This window comes from Aythya ferina (assembly GCF_964211825.1).
Source record: "Aythya ferina genome assembly, chromosome: Z".
In the NCBI taxonomy this organism is placed as follows: domain Eukaryota; kingdom Metazoa; phylum Chordata; class Aves; order Anseriformes; family Anatidae; genus Aythya; species Aythya ferina.
In genome coordinates, this window is record NC_140299.1 from 17568812 (window position 1) to 17587871 (window position 19060).

The window sequence follows — 19060 nt, forward strand, 5'->3', positions numbered from 1 at the left end:
TTTCATAGAATATGAGTTTTGAGACTAACAAACAGCTACTGATCACAAACTCGTATTGTCAGAACAGAATTTCCATTGTGACCATATACTTTAAACAATTTCTAGTTAAGTGTTGAAGTTATATTTGCTACACCTAATTATCATTTTACAGAAATTGAACACAGCTGCTTACTTTTGTATCAGGAAAGATTGCTATCATGTGATTAAAATATTGTAAATATTGACCTAAAGATTCTTCTTTCAACTCTTGCATGAACCTGTAGATACCAACTCTGACTGAGCACTAACCTGCTTGAGTCTGTAAGGTTCTCCAGATATTTAGGATTTTGTCTTGGCATGGCTAGAACTATGCTTCCAAAGCAATTTGGTATCTGGATCAGACCTCCAGATCACACACTCTTCTCCTCAGTTTTCCTAAAGAGTCAGTTCCTATTGACACGCTCGGAGTATCCTTAGCACAAAATGACTGAATCAGTCTCCTCGAACTATGCAGTTGCAGCCACTTCTTTGAAGGCATGGCCAAAAGAACAGACTGCATCCACTTCTTCTATAACAGGGTAATGTTTATAGCATTCATTGGGAAACATGAATTCCTTTCCTTTCACAGGAAAGGAATTTTTGCACCCCAAGGAAAATGTCCCAGTTTTGAGTCCTTTGGCAAGATGTATCTAAATTGTTTTTGTAGTGATGAGAAAGTCCTCACCTCTGGTTCCTTCTCCTAGGACCATATGCATTCTACATGATGCTCAGGACACTCCTATGTGGGTGAATTAACTTACACTGACTGAGTAGATCTGGACCATCAGAACAAAAGCACAATGTCCTGGAATATCTGCATTTTACTCTTCTTACAGGGCATATATATCTGCATATACGTACCATATACACTTAAGCAGATCACATCTCATGACTTAAAAAGCTATGTAACTCAGTCTGTGGTACCTAGGCCTACTGGGGTATCCTCCAGAGTTACAGAGCTCTTGATGATCTCTAAAGGACCCTTCCAACTGAACTGCTCTATTCTATGCTTCTGCTACCGCTCGCTGGCCTGAAGAAGACATAGCTATTCAGTACAAGCATTAGTTCCAACATAAACCTGCAGCCAAGTAGGCAAAAGCCCACTGGTTATGATGTAATTCTGGGAGATTGGAGGTACAGTTTTAAAAGTCTTTCTACCAGAAATGGAACACCAATTTATAGTTCTGAATTTGAAGAGGCTGGGCACCTTCTAATCTGCTAACAAAATAATATGTATTACCTCCTTGGTCAGCAGTCCACTGTTTCTATATAACTCAGAAGAAAGTATCAGACTCTGGCCTGGCGGTGGCTAGAGATGCTTATTTGTCTGTGTCATGCTTCAAAAAGATGTGGGATTTCAGACTTGACATCCCATGTTCTTGACATTATCTTACTTCTGGAAAACCCAAATTGGTTAATAAGACCCAGTATAGGCTTCTGTATGAAACCTAGGATTGTGTCTTACCAGAATGACATCAAGATAAAAACATCACGGGGTTTCAGATGACAAAAAAAAAAAAAAATTATTCACAGGGAAGGGCAAGTGGAATAGTGTGATTTAGGTTACAGGTTTCAGTAGTTAAAAATTATTGTAATAGCTTTGAAACAAAGAGTTATAACAATCTACAGGAACTGGAATCCCCACAGACACCTGGTTTGCAACATCCTCTAAAAAGTGGCATTGTGTTGCTCACTATAGAGGGATTGTTGTGAACTTGTAATTTGTCTTAAAATCACAGTTGCTTGTTTGTTTGTTTAAAAAAGGCAATCACTGCAAGAGCTGAAGTTTCTGCACTACAGGGATATGTTTCTTGTGTGTGCTCAGGTTTTATTCATTTGTTTGGTTTTGGTTGTTTGTTTGATTGGTTGGTTGGTTTTCTTTTTCCTAAATCTATGCCATTAAACATATTGGCATCATGATCAGGCTCATGTTTCTGTAAAAGCAAATCTATTTTTTTTTCCTGATCATGAAGATTAAAGGAAAACCTGGGCAGTGTTCTGTATTTAAATGTTGTTTTTCACCTAGCTGAACAAAATAAAATAAATTGTGTGTATGCATCAGGGAAAAGGGGAAGAGTTAAAGTCTCTAACTCTACTGAAATAGAAAGAAAGAAAATAGAATAAACATGAGACTTTCCAACAGGGATACTGCAGTCACATACAACTTTTCTTCTGCAACTATACCGTAGTAACTATTATACAGCCCAGCTATGAATGCAACAAATGCAATGCAATACAGCATAAAAATCTTTAGACAGATTATTTTTTTGAGAAATTATCATCTACCATCTACCAGATAGTCTCCCTCCACAGCACCCTCAGTTAGTACATTACTCTTTTATGAAGTTTCATGACTATGCAACATATCATAAACAGTACTTAATAATAATAATAATAATAATAATAATAATAATAATAATAATAATGATTAAGAAGCTGTAATAAGAAGATATACAAGTGGAGTGCAGAAAGACCAAGCTAATAAGAAGAATCAATTGATCCTCTGTCTCTAAACTGTGGCCTCATTTCAAATATGTTGCCTAATAAGTTACAAGTACCTTTAGCAAAATAACTTTAAAACATAGTGTCTAGTTCAACACATTGATTTTGTACAATAAAATATGAATTTAACTTCTTTTACCTCCCCCACATAAAATTACCAGTTCTGTTCCCTGCAAACTCAATGTCATAGCTCCAATGGCTTCAGTGCTGAAAAAAAATGGGTAAGCACCAAAAAAAAAAAAAAAAAAAAAAAGGCTGAAATAACCAGGTAAGAGAGAGTATCACGATTTTTAACTCATTCATTTGAATGAGTTAAACGTCTTGTATGTTTCTAGCCTGATTTGTAGCTTTGAAGAAACATACATGTATATTCATGTTAAAGCCTGGTCATTTTAACAGACCTCAAAGATATATTGTTGGCATAATAAATAAGTAAATAAGCAAGCAGAAAAATAAAATCATGTTACAAGAGAAAACTGTGAATTAGGATTTAAATAAAGTATTTTCTTTGTAAGAAGTTGATGCAAAAGAAATAACACAGAAAATTATCAAGAGTAGAGGTATTCTCTGCAAAAATCATAAATACTATTTTAATATAAAGATCCTTTTACATGAGTATAAAATGACAATCATAAAATAAAGAAGTTGGTGGCAGATTTATAACAGTAAGTGATGCCATATAAATTCATCCCTTCCTGTTCTAAGATCATCACATGTGCAAAGAAGTCAAATGAATAAAAAGTTACAGAGAACTTGAGACGGTTGTATAGTTGTGTTACAGACAGTTTTGATCAAGATAAGCTCTATGAACTTAGAATGAATATTGGAAAAAAATGTGCCCTGAGAAAATGCAGAACAGAAAAGCAGCATGACCAAGGATGTGAGACACTTTAAATCTGTTAAGGAGGAAAATCAGATTATTTTATTTTGCAAAGAATATAGATTGTATATTAATTTGTTTCAGGAATGCTCTGTGATTGTTGGAATATACAAGAAAGACAAACTAAGAAGACATAAAAGATTGTAGAGAATAAATTTAACACAGCACACAAAGGGCATTTTCCATAATGCTTCCTAACAACATTAATTAAACTAGCACAAGCCGCAAAACAAAAATTTTATGAAGACCTCTTTGCACAGTAAAAAGGATTTTTGGCACATTTGTACCACTGGTTAATACAGATGGAGCAGAAACATGGGCATTCTCCAAGAATATCAAGTATCGGCTAAAAGCTGAGCTGTAAAACATGAAAAGATTTATGCATAGAGTTCTGCTGGAACTATACCAAATCCTGCAAGATCTTAGTTCTGGTACTTGAATAAGGAGCCCTTGAGTATCTCAGACATAATAAAAATAAGACTACAGCTCCACAAGTTCTGCCAAGTGAGTTCTAACATGGTCTTAGAATCAGATAGGAAAAAATGGAGACTATGAAAATGAACAACAGGATAATCAAGGTGAAAGACATCCTGGAGACTGTGAATAAGCAAGCATAAGAAAAAAATGTAAATGTAAATATCACTAATTTCCAGCACAATGTAAACTATCAAAGATGATAATAAGAGCTTTCAATGGTAAATCTTCACTTAGAAGCTATATGAACAAGCTCTGTAGCATTTTCTAAGTAGCGCATAATATAGTGTAATAGCAACAATGAACATTGCAGAAACATGTTACGTCTCTTAGAATTATTGATGCTAACATACTATTCCTTTAATGGAAGTAAGTTAAAGCATGCTTTTGGCTATTTGATGTCAAAGTCATTGCTCATTGCCCTCTTGTGCTACAGGAAATGAAAAATTGTTCATATCCTCTATAAGAATGGAAGAGAAATTTCATGGAAGAGAAATTTCTATGTACACCTCAGCCACATTATATAGAAGACCCTCTACATTTGAGACTATTTTTAAAGCTTTGGTTCCTGTTCCATTATTCCTCACCTTTGAAACAGAATGCATTTCCACTTTATTATTATTATTATTATTATTATTATTATTATTATTATTATTATGATGATGATGATGATGCAAATAACACCCTCATAAAGGTAGAAGTGGGTCTTTCTGATTGTTTTTTGTTTGTTTGTTTTCCCTGTCTTTTCAGACTCCAGTTCTTCCGAGTCTTTAAATTAATATATAACCACAAATACTTCTATCAGATTCCATGGAACTACTAGTGAACTTAATTATACATTTTCTGAAATACTTTGCTGAAACTGTATTGGAAGGAATAGTTAAAAGACAGATCATACTTAATTTATAGCACTAGAAAAAATTTCTTCCACAGCATTCTGTGGCACTTCAGAAAGGCATAAAAAATGTGCAAAAGAAAGGTATTCTTTAAATTAATTTGTAGTTTTTGCCTTATCCATTATTACAGTACTTATTTTCTATACTAATATGATCCACTCAAACTAATATTTATTGTGCAGATACTGAAATTATCCAACATTTTAATTGCTTCTGGGCCCAAGTACACCTCACCTGGGGGTAGATGCTTAAGATAAATGTATTCATTATTACTAATGTATAAACATTTAACTCAGAAGAGTATCTAGCTATACGTTCTGAACAGTTGCCTTAATGAATGCACCCAAAGAAAAAAAGACTATGAAAAGAGACAGCAGCAATTCTACAAGCAATAGGAGTTTGGGCTTTTTTATTAATCAGTTTGGTATTCCAAAATAAATAATGGTCTGTAATGTAATTTACTTCTTTGAATGTGTACAAGTTAGTAGGCAATGCTAGCTCAATCCTGCAGTTCACCGTTTCTAGTGTCTTCCTTTTTGACATTGCCTAATGCAAGATGTGTAGGAGACCATGACAACTCCACCAAATAATAATGATAAGAAGAAAGCTGGAATAAATTAGGAATAACTTTATATCAGGAACATTTGTTTTTAATGTCAAGAAGTCTGACTCTCCACCTTGAGGTACATTCCCCACATACATACCAAATATTATGTATAGTTAGCTCAGACATGTTTGAAATGGTTATTTTAATCCATGTATAAGTTTTACTCTCCCTGTTTTGTCCTCTAGAGTGTTTAAGTACATCACAAACAGAAACCCTTCAAGGTGATTTGAAAGCAAGCTCATCTCCTCCATTACACTAGTTGAAATATAGTGATACAAAGGGAATACAAAGATTTGTTTCCAAAATACCAATACAGGAAGTTATTGCCTTCTTTGAAACTGCAGTAAAATTCACAGAAATAATACCACTCACACATTTTTTTTGTTTGTTTGTTTTTTGTTTGTTTGTTTGTTTTGAATGCCATTTTTTCCAACTGGAAAAATGTGTCTAGTCTCTTAAATTGAGAACAACAGAGCTAAGATCCCCATTTAGCAAAAGTTACACATGTGCTTAATTTCATCAACTTAAAAAGTCCCACTGTGGTAATGAAATATATTTTATAACGTGTAAAGGCAAGCATATGCATAAATTATTGTTGAAAGAGGACCTTTGCTCTTAAACCCAGCTTTGAAATTGTGCACTGTTTTCTAAAATCTGCATTTCCACAGACCTACAAGTAAAAGTACACTCAATGTGTTCTCATAAAATATAAGATAGAAGTTGGAAGACATCTTTAACTATTGTAGTGATGATTAACAGCTGTAGTTTATTAGCCACAGAGGAACTTAGAAAACTTCCACAAACTTCCACTTATTCCCACATTCTTCACTCCAATTCAAAGAAAATAAGTGTTATTTCTAGTAGCACCAAGATCCCCAAATCCTTAGAGTGTTTTTTTGTTTGTTTGTTTTTTGTTTTGTTTTGTTTTTTGTTTTTAATGGAAGGACCTTAGCTCCTCCTGTTCTATGAGCAACAAAATGATTTTTCAGCAGGTCTCAAGATGGGAACTCAGACTATTGAAGGTATATGTCGCTTCACCTGAGCATCATTCTGGGTATTTATAACAATAAAAAAGTCCTGCAAGCTGGTCGTTTACCGAGTGTTTAATGAACTCTGAAAACCCTTACCCACAGGCTGGAACCTGGCTGATTATTACCTTTGCGTTTTATTAGTTAAGTCATTCAGGGGGCATGGTGGGGGAAGATTCCTTGCAAAAATGTTCAGAAGATGTGGGCAAAGGCTGTTGCCCGGTATTTCCTCTCCGCAACGTGCAGGGGGGACTGGAAGACTTGGGAAAGTCGTTCTCTGCCTGAAGGGTTGGTTACTGCACCTTCACAGCCGCAGAGAACGGGGAGAGAGTGGCTGGCTTCCTCCTACAAGCAAACTACCAGCCGTAGAGTGCATTTTTAAGAGGTGATGTAAGAGAATCAAACTCGGCTAGCCAAACACAACCCCTACCTCAACGATGTTTTTCTCCTGCTGAGAAGGGGGACAGAGCACGCCCAGCTCTCTCCTGCCCTACCGGGAGGGGGGCTGGCCGGCGGGAGAAATTTACTAATTAATTACGAGAGGGCAGATGCCCCTTTAAGGTCTGCTCCGCTCTCCGGAGGCTGCAGCCGGAGGCTTAGAGGGTGGGGACAGGTTTGGCTTTATTTGTACATCTTAGCATGGGGCGAGCTCCATGCGGGGGGTTTCCAAGGCTCGGAGGTCTTGGGGGGTGGGTGAGTGGGAGGAAGGCGGCGCGCGTGGGGGGGGGGGGGGGAGGAGAGGCGAAATTCCTCTTGATGCGAAGAAAAAAAAAAAAAAAAACCGTAGAAAGACCGAATAACAAAACAGGAAATGCCTGACTCGGCTGCGAGGCGGGCGGGAGGCGCGGAGCGCCCGGCTCCCTCCACTCGCCCCGCAGGCAGCGCCGGCGGCCGGACCGCTCCCGTCGCCCCCGCCCCAGCCCCGGGCTCCCGGCCCCCGGCTCCAGGCATGGCCGCCTCCTGCTGGATGCTGACAGGTGAGGAAAGCACCCCCGGCTCCCGTCTGGAGAAGCCAGGTCCCGAAAGCGGTTCTCCCTCCCTCCCTCCCTCCGGGAGGGGAGTGAAACTTTTGGGGGCTGGCGGCCCCGGGGACCGCGTGTCCCCCTCCCCGGTTCCCCGGCACCCCCCTGCCCTACAGCTCTCCTGTCGGATCGTGGGGGAGCTCTTCGGTGTTTGTCCGGCAGCTTCCATCCCTGAAAACTGTCCTAACCCCGCGGGGTGTTGGGGTTGTACTGCTAGAGGAGGATGAATGGGTGAGAAGTACTGTAACTGGCGCTGCCGTGGGGAAAAGAGGTGTACCTTGCAACGCTTTTTTAATTAGGACAGCTCTTCCTCCTTATTTCAGATGTTCTGAGTGGTAAAAGGGGAAGTAAGGAAACGGTTAACTACCCGGCTAACTTCTGAAACATGAGTTCATCCGGAGTTAGAATATGTAATACTGCCTTTTAGGGTTTCATTTGTTGTTAGAAGTTTATTTTCTTTTTAATAAAACAAATAGGACAAGTACCATTCCCCCGCCCACGGCAAGTCAGTGTGTAGTAACGCTTTGGATCTGAAACCAGGGGAATCCAAAGAGTGGGAAAGAGGTTAAGGCAACGCTGGGATTCACATATTTGCAAACTTTGACACTGAGCTTCCGCAGCAGCTCTTGAGCTAGCAACTAGCAGACAGTGAACCAGAGTCAGTGCAGAGGAAGAAATCAATTTCATAAGAATCATTAGAATGCAGGCAACTGCAAGTGGGGAAAAGGCAAGACAAGGGTTTTTTTCCTCTCCACTTTGCTTATTGTGCAAACACAGCATGAGCATGTGAAAATCTGAATGTAGTATTTGGTGTGTCATATCTAGCCCTTGTTCATAGGTGTCTTTATTGCTTTTATTAGAGAATAATGTTCTCCAAAATATGTTTGTGTTCCTTTACATAGGGTACTCTGCAAAGTGGCAACAATTTGGTGTGCCACAAGTTCTTTTTCAGGCTTGCAAAGTTGTCACTGGTAATACCAGCAGATAATTTACCACAAAGAAAAAAGAAAATAAAAGCTTATTGTCAGATAGGAACACATCTAAAGGGTTGGTCCTGTCCAAATCTGTCAGAAGCTTACTCGTGTAAATATACGAGTAAAAAAAAAGTTGGTGTGAAAGAGAACATGCTTAAAAATAAAAAGAGGCACTACAGATATCAAGAACAGGATTCAAATTGTCTCACATAAATACGAGAAAGTCATATATAAATAGGCCAATATCATAAAGATATGGACAAGTAAATTTAGAATTACAGTGGAATAAGAATAAATACAAATTAATAACATGCTTCTCTTTCTTAGGAAAAAGAAATCAAATATCGTAGCAGTCAAAACCAAACTAGAATAAAGGAAGTGCATAGAGGTGTATGTTTCAGTATCTATATGTGTTTTTGTGTTTTTTTTTAATTCAGCTTGGTATTGGTGAGGCTTCTGAGAATCCAGAGGTAAAGGAAGTCTGTGACAAATGCAAACAAATGGGCAAGAGTGCACAGAGAAGCAACAAGCCTGATAGTTGAGGAAATGCAAGCAATGAAGAAAGACTGAAGAAATCAGGCGTGCTTATTTAGGACAGAGATGTGTGAAGTGTTGGGTGTTTCAAATATACATTTTTACTATTACCTGAGAACATTTTTCCAAATGTCAATGTTTTATGAGAGTACGCACTCTATAAACCAACATATACCATATAGAAAGTTTAATATAAAGCACTTAATGAATGTCCAAGGAAGGACAAGGGAAAATCAAGGTAACTCACTGGACAAAAAATGTAAGGAATGTTCAAAAGAACTTTCTTACTCATCAGGTAATGAATCACTAGAACAGACTACTTTAAAAAACTACCTATTCACCTTCACTAGAAGACTTGATGAATTTGAGTAATCACGGTTAGGGATGTTTAAAAGGTTTTTTTCACCTTTGGCTTCAGTGTAAGTGGTTTGACTAGGGATCTGCTGAAGCTTCCTCCAGTCTTCCAAAAGAAGAGGAAGGAAGAAATCTAGCCAGAGGGGCTCCACTACTTTTTAACACTTCTTGAACTATATTTTTACGCTTAGCTTGCTCCTTCCTGGAATTCTTTCTTTCCTTGTTGGTGATGATCATGTCATTTCTATTAAGTACTCATCTTTATTATAGAAAATAGCAATAAATCATGAAGACAGAACTTTAGAACTTCCTTTTTCATAGAAAAGGAAGCTGTTTCTGTCCAGAGCCTGCATAAGTATGTAGTGAGAGGAAAGAATGGAAACGTAGATTTGTTCTCTACCTTTATCTCTGTCTGCTCTTGCAACAGTGACATCCAAAATGTCTCATCAGAGTTCCCCTTATTTCAGATTTTTTCCCACTTTTTTTGTTATCTAGGACTCTAATGTGTTTGCATGGTTCCAGCTATAACGGGTGGGGGGAGGAGGATGTTCCAGTTGCTAAAAACATCACCTCGCCTTACCCAAAAAACAACCCTTCTTCATAAAGCAGCTGATCAAGACTTGATGTATGTCTGTATCATGTTTTTCAAAACAATAACCTTACAAAAAAACAGCATGGCTCTAAAACCTCTGTGAATACCTGCTATTGCCATTCTTGTCCTGTACCATGCTTAGAAAGTTCTGAAAATGGGTGATGAATTCCTGCAATTATTAGCATCTCATTTTTAAGTGATAAATTGCGTGAATTCTCAGATTCTTCACCTAGTCTTAGTTTTTTACCAAGACTGGAACATACAATCTCATTTAAAACTTTTATGCTGAAGTTACAAATATTTTCTTGTTTTGACTCTACCAAGGTCAAGTTCACATCTCTCTGACATTAACAAAGTTAGTATGAACTTACAAACATAGTTATATGATTCTTAAGTTTTTTGAGATGTCATTTTTCTACTGCTCACTCTCTGACATTTGAACAAACAACAATACCCACAGGTCACTTATTTTACTAGAGCAGGCAAAGCACCATCATCTAGTAAATGTTTTCCTTTATAAGGTGACAATGTTTTCGCTAATTGTGAATTACACCTTCTTGCTAATTGTGAATAACATAAGTCTACTATTGCCACTAAATATTTGTGGATATTGCTTTTGTTCATAAGTGTATAAAGTCTCATCATTATTTTTTTTGAGAAAAGACTTAAGTGAATCTCAAAATGTCTCTACAAAGCAATTTAATATGTCGAGTGGCAACCCTTGGATTTTTGCATATTGTCTTTTTTTTTTTTTTTTTGTTAATGCAGCAACTGTGTTTATGCTTAGCAGCAGGTCACCTCCCTGAATGAGCTAAACACTTATTTTCTATTAGTACTGGAAGCCAACTTTTAACCTTTAAGTGAAATACTTAGTATCATATATATACATACATATATTGATATATACATATCAATACATAGTATCTGCAAGGATGTGAGGCTGCTTATTAAAATTAGACTGGCACCAACAACTGGAGAAAAGTTTATAAACAACATCAAAAGAAGAAAAATATTAATGGGGAATGCACTATAGGTAGTTATATTTAAAGAATGGCATAAGGTCTACCACCACAATTCCGTAATCACAAAGAAGGTAGACAAGAAAACTCACCTTGAAGGCACCATGCAGTATCTACAGAGACAAGTAAAAGGAACTCCTAAGGGAAACCTAAATACACTCTTTCTACTTCAGCCACAAAATGTTAATACAAATTTATTAGTACGCACAAGCCCAAATTAAACAAATAATTATGTGTGTGCTTATGTTATATTCCCTTGGGTGGTCCAGTTTCCTTCTGTGAAACTATTCATGCTAACTGAGTTAAGCATGTGTACTCACAGGAAGAAAGTCTGAGGTCTCACAAATAAATCCTCTTATGTAATATCTGATAAAATTGTTTTTACATCAGTATCAAGATTAGAAACACTGAATGCATGTTACTGGGCCAAATCTGAGTTCAGTGTCCTGTTTCAGCCACTGGCCAGTGCTAGATACTTGAGATAAATTTATATTATTTACATAAATTACATTGTAATGGGAGATAGGGGATGATTTTTTGCTCGCTCTAGTCTTGTATCTCATTAAATTGATTAATCATTAAGTCCAAAGCCTTTCAATTTTTTTCTTAAAAAAAAAAAAAAAGAAAGAAACTTCCTGTTAATAAACTCATATTTGCCACCTTCTCATCTGTAAGAGGATGATCTTTTGCTTCTCCAGTTATGACTGACCATATATACATCATCAAGTTTCAAAACTTACTTTATCTGTTCCAGTTGCCTGGAATCACTTATCATGACATATTAATTTGTCAACTTTCTCAGGTATTTTCATTCTTCCCAATCTGTATTCATACAGACATTCTTCCCAATTTTTATTCACACAAATATTCTTCTATTTTCCATTATTTTTCCATCGTTCTTTCTAAATTTGCACCATTCTTTCTAAAGCAGTGTTCAGTACCACACACAATTTCAAAATAAGCAGCAGAATTTACATCACGGCATTATCGCTTTTATGTCAGTTGGTAGTCTGTTGAATTTGTCTGTGCTGCACATTGAGTTGTCTAGTTGTCAGGTCCCTTTTCTGTGTAAGGATCATTGAACTAATCTACGTAATCTTGATAGTTTACTGGGTTTCTTACTTACGTGTCAACATCAGATTTCATATGAAACATGCCGCCTCTGATGCTTCTCTCAGACTATCTTATTCTGATTGAAACCACCAGAAGGTTCAGAATGCAGCTCAAGTTTTCATACCTGTTCAAGTGTAACTGAAGTTACAATGTGTGGAAAGATAGCATAAGCTTTACTCAAACCTCTAAGCTGTATCTCTTTTTTCTAAGAGCAATGTCGAAACAAGTTTGTGTTCTGGTGTTGCCTTGGGCTGATTTTCATAGCACGGTGTAAATGCTGTCTCCCCATCCTTTTATGCGTCAACAGGTGACAACACTGCCTGTCCTCTGTGAGTTTTAAGTGTGGCTTTTTTAAGTGCCAAGTACACTTACCACTGCGAGGAAACCGGCCATCTACTTAGCTGTACTTCCCTCACCTCCCTCATCTGTACCCACGACCTTCCGCACCCCACACAGCCACAACGACTTCGTTGTTGACACTGTTGTGGTTTTTCAGCCTCCTGAGCGCGATGCACCGCGATAGAGGCGCTTGAATCGTACTTTGTAAAGACCCAGAGAGGGAAAGTACCGCCGGAGGTGGGGGGTGGGGGTACGATCTGTCTAGCGAGAGGCGACAGTGACCGCCGCGCACCCCGCCCGCCCCTCAGCCCTCAGGGCGCCCACTCACCGCCTCCCCGTTGCCCACCCATCCCCCTGCGCGCATGCGCCATCTCTGCGGGCATTACCGGCGGGGGACAGCGTTGCGCACGCGCGTCGGGCGGGCGGACGGCGGCCGTCCTGCCGGCGCCATTTAGGACGGCGCCGGCGCCGGCGCTCGTAGGTGGTGTTTGCGCATGCGCAGCGGGTGAGGTGAGGCGAGGGGCCGGGGCCGGGGGACCGGTGTCGCCGGGGTAGGCCTCCAGGGACCCGCTGCGGGCCTCCGGCCGCCCGGGGAAGGCTTCCAGGCACCGGGTGGGCCTCCAGCCGCCCGCCGTGGGCCTCCAGCCGCCCGGCAGCCCGCAGGTCCCGGCGTCATCCCGTCTTGGTCCGCCGCCGCGGCTGCAGGGAAGCCTCGTGTGCCGTTGGCGCCGTCAGGATGAAGCTGGTGAGGAAGGACCTGGAGAAGGACAACGCGGGGCAGGTGACGCTGATCCCCGAGGAGCCCGAGGACATGTGGCACACCTACAACCTGCTGCAGGTGGGTGACAGCCTGCGGGCCTCCACCATCCGCAAGGTGCAGACCGAGTCGGCCACGGGCAGCGTGGGCAGCAACCGGATCCGCACCACCCTCACCCTCTGCGTGGAGGCCATCGACTTCGACTCGCAGGCCTGCCAGCTGCGGGTCAAGGGCACCAACATCCAGGAGAACGAGTATGTCAAGATGGGGGCCTACCACACCATCGAGCTGGAGCCCAACCGGCAGTTCACGCTGGCAAAGAAGCAGTGGGACAGTGTGGTGCTGGAGCGCATTGAGCAGGCCTGCGACCCGGCCTGGAGCGCGGACGTGGCAGCCGTCGTCATGCAGGAGGGACTGGCACACGTCTGCCTGGTCACCCCCAGTATGACCCTCACCCGCGCGAAGGTGGAGGTGAACATCCCGCGCAAGCGGAAAGGGAACTGCAGTCAGCACGACCGGGCCCTGGAGAGGTTTTATGAACAGGTGGTGCAGGCCATCCAGCGGCACATCAACTTCGAGGTGGTGAAGTGTGTACTGGTGGCCAGCCCAGGCTTCGTGCGGGAGCAGTTTTGTGACTATATGTTCCAGCAGGCAGTCAAGACTGACAACAAGCTTCTGCTGGAGAACAGGTCCAAGTTCCTACAGGTAAGGAGCTATATTGTCTCTCAAATACATACAAAGTGGTTTAAGAACTGTATGTGGTAACAGAAGAGATTTAAAAGGATGATGGGGAAATAATTCACTTAGTAGAGAAAAATAACTTTGTCAGAACGATTCTTCAGAACAAATTATTCTCATGCTTCCCAAATATATATACAAAGGGAGTTATCCAAGAAGTAGGCATGTTTCTTTCCTAGGATTCCTTAAAGTGAAGTAGATAAAATATTAAATATTTTAATCTACCAATAAAAATGCATTTTATCTTTAACTGAACATTAAATGTAAGTTGAAAAACAGTTTAACTGTTTTAGTCTGCCATACTGTGTAACATCATGTTTAATAACAGCTTTCTCTCTTTTTAAAGAGAAAAAGAAGTATCTGGATGTGGTATAGGTTAGATAATGTTGCTCTTAGTTTTGTAATAAATAGATAATATTATAGTCTGAATAATCTTTTCATCCCTCATTGGTTGATTGCTTTTTTTTTTTTTTTTTTTTTTTAACCTTACACTGAATTTAGAGCAGACGTAAAATGGGGGTACTGTGCTTAATCATCACAAAACCTAGGACTCTGAAATTGCACAAAGAAGTAGCCTTTTGCATTTATAGAAAAATGATGATAATGGGTGAAAGGTTTTAATGTACTTCATAGTTTTACAACCATAGAAATACGCAGTTATGCAAGACTTGGTGCTTTCGCAAGATTGAAGAATCTTAAGAGGGATTCTTCTTCTTGAATGCTTTGAAATGAAGATGCTTACATTTCTCAGTGGTTTCAGGTGCTCCTACCTAGTGTACTGCCTACAGCATCCTTCATATTTAAGGCAGTCTTTGAAGAAGAGAATCATCTTTACTATACATAAAATGTAGTTTAAGGCATTTGTGTTAGGCTTTTGTTTGCAGGAGAGAAGTTCTTGCAAGAAAAGAGTCATGTAGGTTTCAAGGAAGAGACAAATCAATTATTAGCAAGATAAATGTGTGTAGTGGAAGCTGTTTGTGATTGGTTAATCAAGAAAACAGTGTTTTATTCAAGAATACTATCTTTGACTTTGTTTTTTTCTAGGTGCACTCATCGTCAGGACATAAGTACGCACTGAAGGAGGCCCTTTGTGACCCAGCTGTAACTAGCCGTCTCTCTGACACTAAGGCAGCGGGTGAAGTCAAAGCCTTAGATGACTTCTATAAAATGCTGCAGCATGAGCCTGACCGGGCTTTTTACGGTTTGAAACATGTAGAGAAGGCCAATGAAGCCATGGCCATTGATACCTTGTTGATCAGTGATGAGCTTTTCCGGCACCAGGATGTGGCTACGCGTGCCCGGTATGTTAAATTGGTAGATAGTGTACGGGACAACATGGGCACGGTGCGCATTTTCTCCAGCCTTCATGTGTCTGGCGAGCAGCTTGGCCAGCTGACAGGGGTGGCAGCCATCCTGCGATTCCCTGTTGCTGAGCTCTCTGACCAGGAAGATGAATCTAGCTCTGAAGAGGATTGATAACAGTGATTTCATTCCACAGTTTATTTCTAGGTCATCTTGAAATGACATTAAATGCTCTCCCATCTGAAATCATGCGTGCAAACATACCATGACATTTAATTTAAATTTTTAATAGTATTTCTTATAATTAATAGCTCTGCTCACCACACTAATGGATAACTGCTTTATGGTAATGGTTATGGGTATGCTGTGGGTTGGAGCTGTTTTGCAAGTTAAGCTGCGGGCTTCCAGCAGTACAAGAAACTGTGTTCCAAAAGCTGCTCATTCTGCATGTTAAGGCAGTCTGGAAGCTTAATGTTTTGGAATGTGTATGAAAAGATAATAAACTAAGAGGGAGAAAATTATGTCAGACTCTCTTTATTTCTGTTCAAATATTCTAATATTCTAATATTCAAATATTCTGTTTCAAATGCTTGAAAGCAGTATTATGAATACAAACTTCTTAATGCACAAGTTAGCAAAACTATAATTGGTCTTCTTAGGAGCTCACTTGCCACATTTTAGTGTCAACCCCACCACTCTATACCCTTCTTCATATCTGTTAGATGTTTCTTAAAGTGTATGAATCCAACTGGTTAATATTTCGGTGAAAAATCTGAACCAATCTTCTACAAACCAGACGATTCAAACTAATGATTTCCTCCTTAATGTGATAGTAGATGCACAGCATATTGTGGTGCTCAGTGTGTCCATTTCAGTCATCTCTTTGAATGCCCTTGGGAAATTGTTCTGAGGGCTGACAAGGTATTGGTATGCTATCAATGATGATGTTCATGGCATATGAATTGGCATGGAGGTTAAGTAGCCGGTTCTGTGAAGCCATATGAATGTACAATTAAGAGTCACAAAATCAGGTCCCTAGCTTCCATTAGGAATCTTTTGACAACAACTACTACAAATAACTTCATAATATGTTATTTGTCTACCTGTTGCCCATTTCAAAACATAATACAGAAGTAAAGATTACAAATTTACAAATAGAACTTGGCTTAAGACAATGACAACTCTAAAAAATCAAAATTACTTTTCAAATTGTTTATTTGATCTTTTGAAAGTGCTGAGAGCCACAGTAAGTTTTATTTCTTCCCGGGACAAAAAGTCTTATGCTGAGGAAGTACAAACTCCTTTTAGACTCTGATGTGGATGAATATGTGGGAATGAACCTAGGGAATTGTTTGTTCAATCTTAGCTAATGTGTGATGATGCAGGTTGTGGGTGTAAATAAGCATTCCTTGTTAAAATGTGGCAGAGGAGAATGGAACAGGAGAGACCGGCAAAAAACATTTAGGAAAAACACTGAAGTTCTGTGGGTTGGTGTTTTGATTTTTACACTGCAGTAAAAATTGGAGAGTAAAACTTAAAACAGTTTTGTGTCAAATAATTTTACCTAAAAAATTGAATGGTGCTCTCTTTAATGCTGATGTGTGCCAGCTCTGTGAATTTGATATTATCCATTGCTAAGTTGTATCAACTGAAACATCAGCCTAAACTCCTTGATTAGGAAGTCATTTTGAGTTAAAAGCTCTCTCCTGTCTTCCCTGCAGAAGAACAGGTATTCTAAAGAATGCATGAACAGCACTCACACTATAGCTGTATTTGAATAATACTGTGATTTTTCTCTTGAAGACAAGCCCATTATGAGAGTTGTTTACAGTCAGTTTGTACAGATCAGCAATGTTATCTGAGCTTTATGGTTTTGTCTTGAATGATGTTGAGTGCCACACATCCTCAAATGGTCATGTAGGCTCTTCCATTAGGTAGGACTTGCAAAATAAAAAACTTTTTCTTTTAAAAATCTACCTATTTTGATTTTATACACTACCAGCTTTGAAGCACCCTGATTCTTGCAACACACAAAATTAAATGTAAAGAATACATGTGGTATGTAGAAGAACATAGTCTTCAGTAAATATTATTTATATTGTTTATTTCTAAATAAAGTCAATAACTTCTCTTTTTAAGAAAATCTTTTATATTATTTCCCTGCTTATGTTACTGCCAATTTGTTGCAATTGTACACTAATGCTACTTACCGTCTGATTAGTAGTACACCAGGAAATTCTACGTTTAATTTTCAATGAACTTTAAAAGACAAACCACACTGTTCTGAGACTGTGGTTTGCTACGTTTTAGACCAAATTGAATCCAGTTAATTCTATTTAAAAAGAAATTGCGAAGGGTTTTTGCTGTGTACTGTAAAAAGGTTACAATGACAATTACTTTATTTGTGCCTGTGCTATGGTAGTGTATCAATGACAAAAGGGGCAACCATTTTGCTACTTACTTGTTTTTTCTTACCAGCAAGCATCTGGTAAGAAACTATATTCACAGTGATTCTTTGAATTACTTACAGTTAGAATTCTACACAGACTTTACAAATTATGAATGTTTTTCTTTTTTTAGCTACTGCTGTCATTGCATTAAGCCCCTGAGAGAAATATACAGCTAGTTGCCCCAAGTGTGGAAGGGTGGGATTTTTTATTTTTTTTGGTAAGCATTTTATAGTAAAATAAATATACATTCATTCTGTAGACAAATGCATCCTGTTTCAGGAAACAGCTTAAGGGCTTAGTTTTGAAAGCAGGCTATATTCAGTAGTGCAGATGCTTGACCTGGCAAAGTTCCAGGAATGTCAGTGTCTTTTAAAATTAAAAGAATTGTGAGTAGCTGAAAAATTGGTATCAGCAAAATATATTTGTTTGACAAACACCTTAAGTTCTATGTATAGATAATACATACATGAAAGATGCATAGTACCTGCAGTTAAGATGAGTAAGTGTTAAAGCTATGGGAAAATTATTTTCATGTATTTCCTTTTGAACTAGAAATAAAAAATGAAACATGAAATAAAACCAGTCAACAATATGTAAATTTTTCCCTTATACCATAAAGGATTTAGTAATTTCAAACACTATCTGTTTTATTTTGATAATATTCTGACATAATTTTGTGAATTAGTAGCATGGTTTATCTTCCAGTTTTTCTGTTTTCAAAATAAATGATTATACGCTGCAGGACTTCAAAATAGTTGCTGTGTTTGGTGGGAAGAAAGCTTTAAAAAGTATCATGAAATTGGCTTGAGCCTGTTCCCTGGAGTAGCTTAGAATATCCAAATAAATTCATTGATTTAGGTCATAGAGCATCTGTTGCAAACTCATACTTCGGAGTAAACCCTAGTTAGTTATGTCCGCTTTGGCATTAACGTCCAGTTACTATGTCAGGCTTGGGGGGAGGGAGGAGGTTATAGGATAAAGTTTGCTACAAAACAGAGCTTGCTGAGAGACCAAAAGAGACCAAAATAATAAAGAGACCAAAATAATCCCACTAGTTAAAAAGCAAAATAATAAAAGACAAATCTTCACTGAAATTGTACACCATTTAGAAGTATTTGACACAGGGAAGTCTTTATTTCATTTCTTCTTTCTGTTTTCACCATTGTACACACTGTGTTTGAGCTAAATATTGGTAGTAAATGTGACCGGTATAACAACAGTCCTGTAGCTCTTCAGCTGAATTTGAGATGCAACTTGTGTGATATTTTTAAAGGAAAAGATGCTGTGGGATGTCTTAAGTAATTTTCATAATTTGCTACTGTTTTTATGAAGGCTGAGTAGCTGTGAACTTAAAATCTTTCTTAGTTTAACTTCTCAGCCACTGACATTGGTTTGTCTTTCTCTGTAAAAGCATATTGTAGCTGCTTTCTCTGACTTATTTAGTGTTTGAGCTTCTCTAAT

General features: G+C 38.7%; 2 protein-coding genes and 1 long non-coding RNA gene across 3 annotated transcripts in view; 2 read left to right on the plus strand and 1 right to left on the minus strand.

Annotated features, from left to right (window-relative positions):
- Positions 1-12314, minus strand: part of LOC311427386 — a 68549-nt gene extending 56235 nt beyond the window's left edge. Inside the window, exon 1 of the long non-coding RNA XR_014687331.1 lies at positions 12027-12314. This is a non-coding gene — a long non-coding RNA (uncharacterized lncRNA). The remainder of the gene's footprint in view (positions 1-12026) is intronic.
- The window catches only part of ITGA1 (integrin subunit alpha 1), a 79261-nt gene continuing 67394 nt past the window's right edge, over positions 7194-19060 (plus strand). The window contains exon 1 of the mRNA XM_084504695.1: positions 7194-7382. Coding sequence (XP_084360821.1) covers positions 7217-7382 — 166 coding nt within the window. The 5' untranslated portion in view covers positions 7194-7216. The remainder of the gene's footprint in view (positions 7383-19060) is intronic.
- On the plus strand, positions 7274-15670 carry PELO (pelota mRNA surveillance and ribosome rescue factor). The gene is made up of 3 exons (XM_084504696.1): positions 7274-7382; positions 12321-13814; positions 14892-15670. Exons 2-3 carry the CDS (start codon positions 13089-13091, stop codon positions 15321-15323), a joined length of 1158 nt encoding a protein of 385 aa, XP_084360822.1. The 5' UTR covers positions 7274-7382; positions 12321-13088; the 3' UTR covers positions 15324-15670.

Bases quoted from the DNA above. Each gene is read 5' to 3' on its own strand.
- PELO (XM_084504696.1), top strand. From the start codon at position 13,089: ATGAAGCTGGTGAGGAAGGACCTGGAGAAGGACAACGCGGGGCAGGTG. The intron at 13,815-14,891 runs GTAAGGAGCTAT...GTTTTTTTCTAG, and splicing joins ACAGGTCCAAGTTCCTACAG to GTGCACTCATCGTCAGGACA.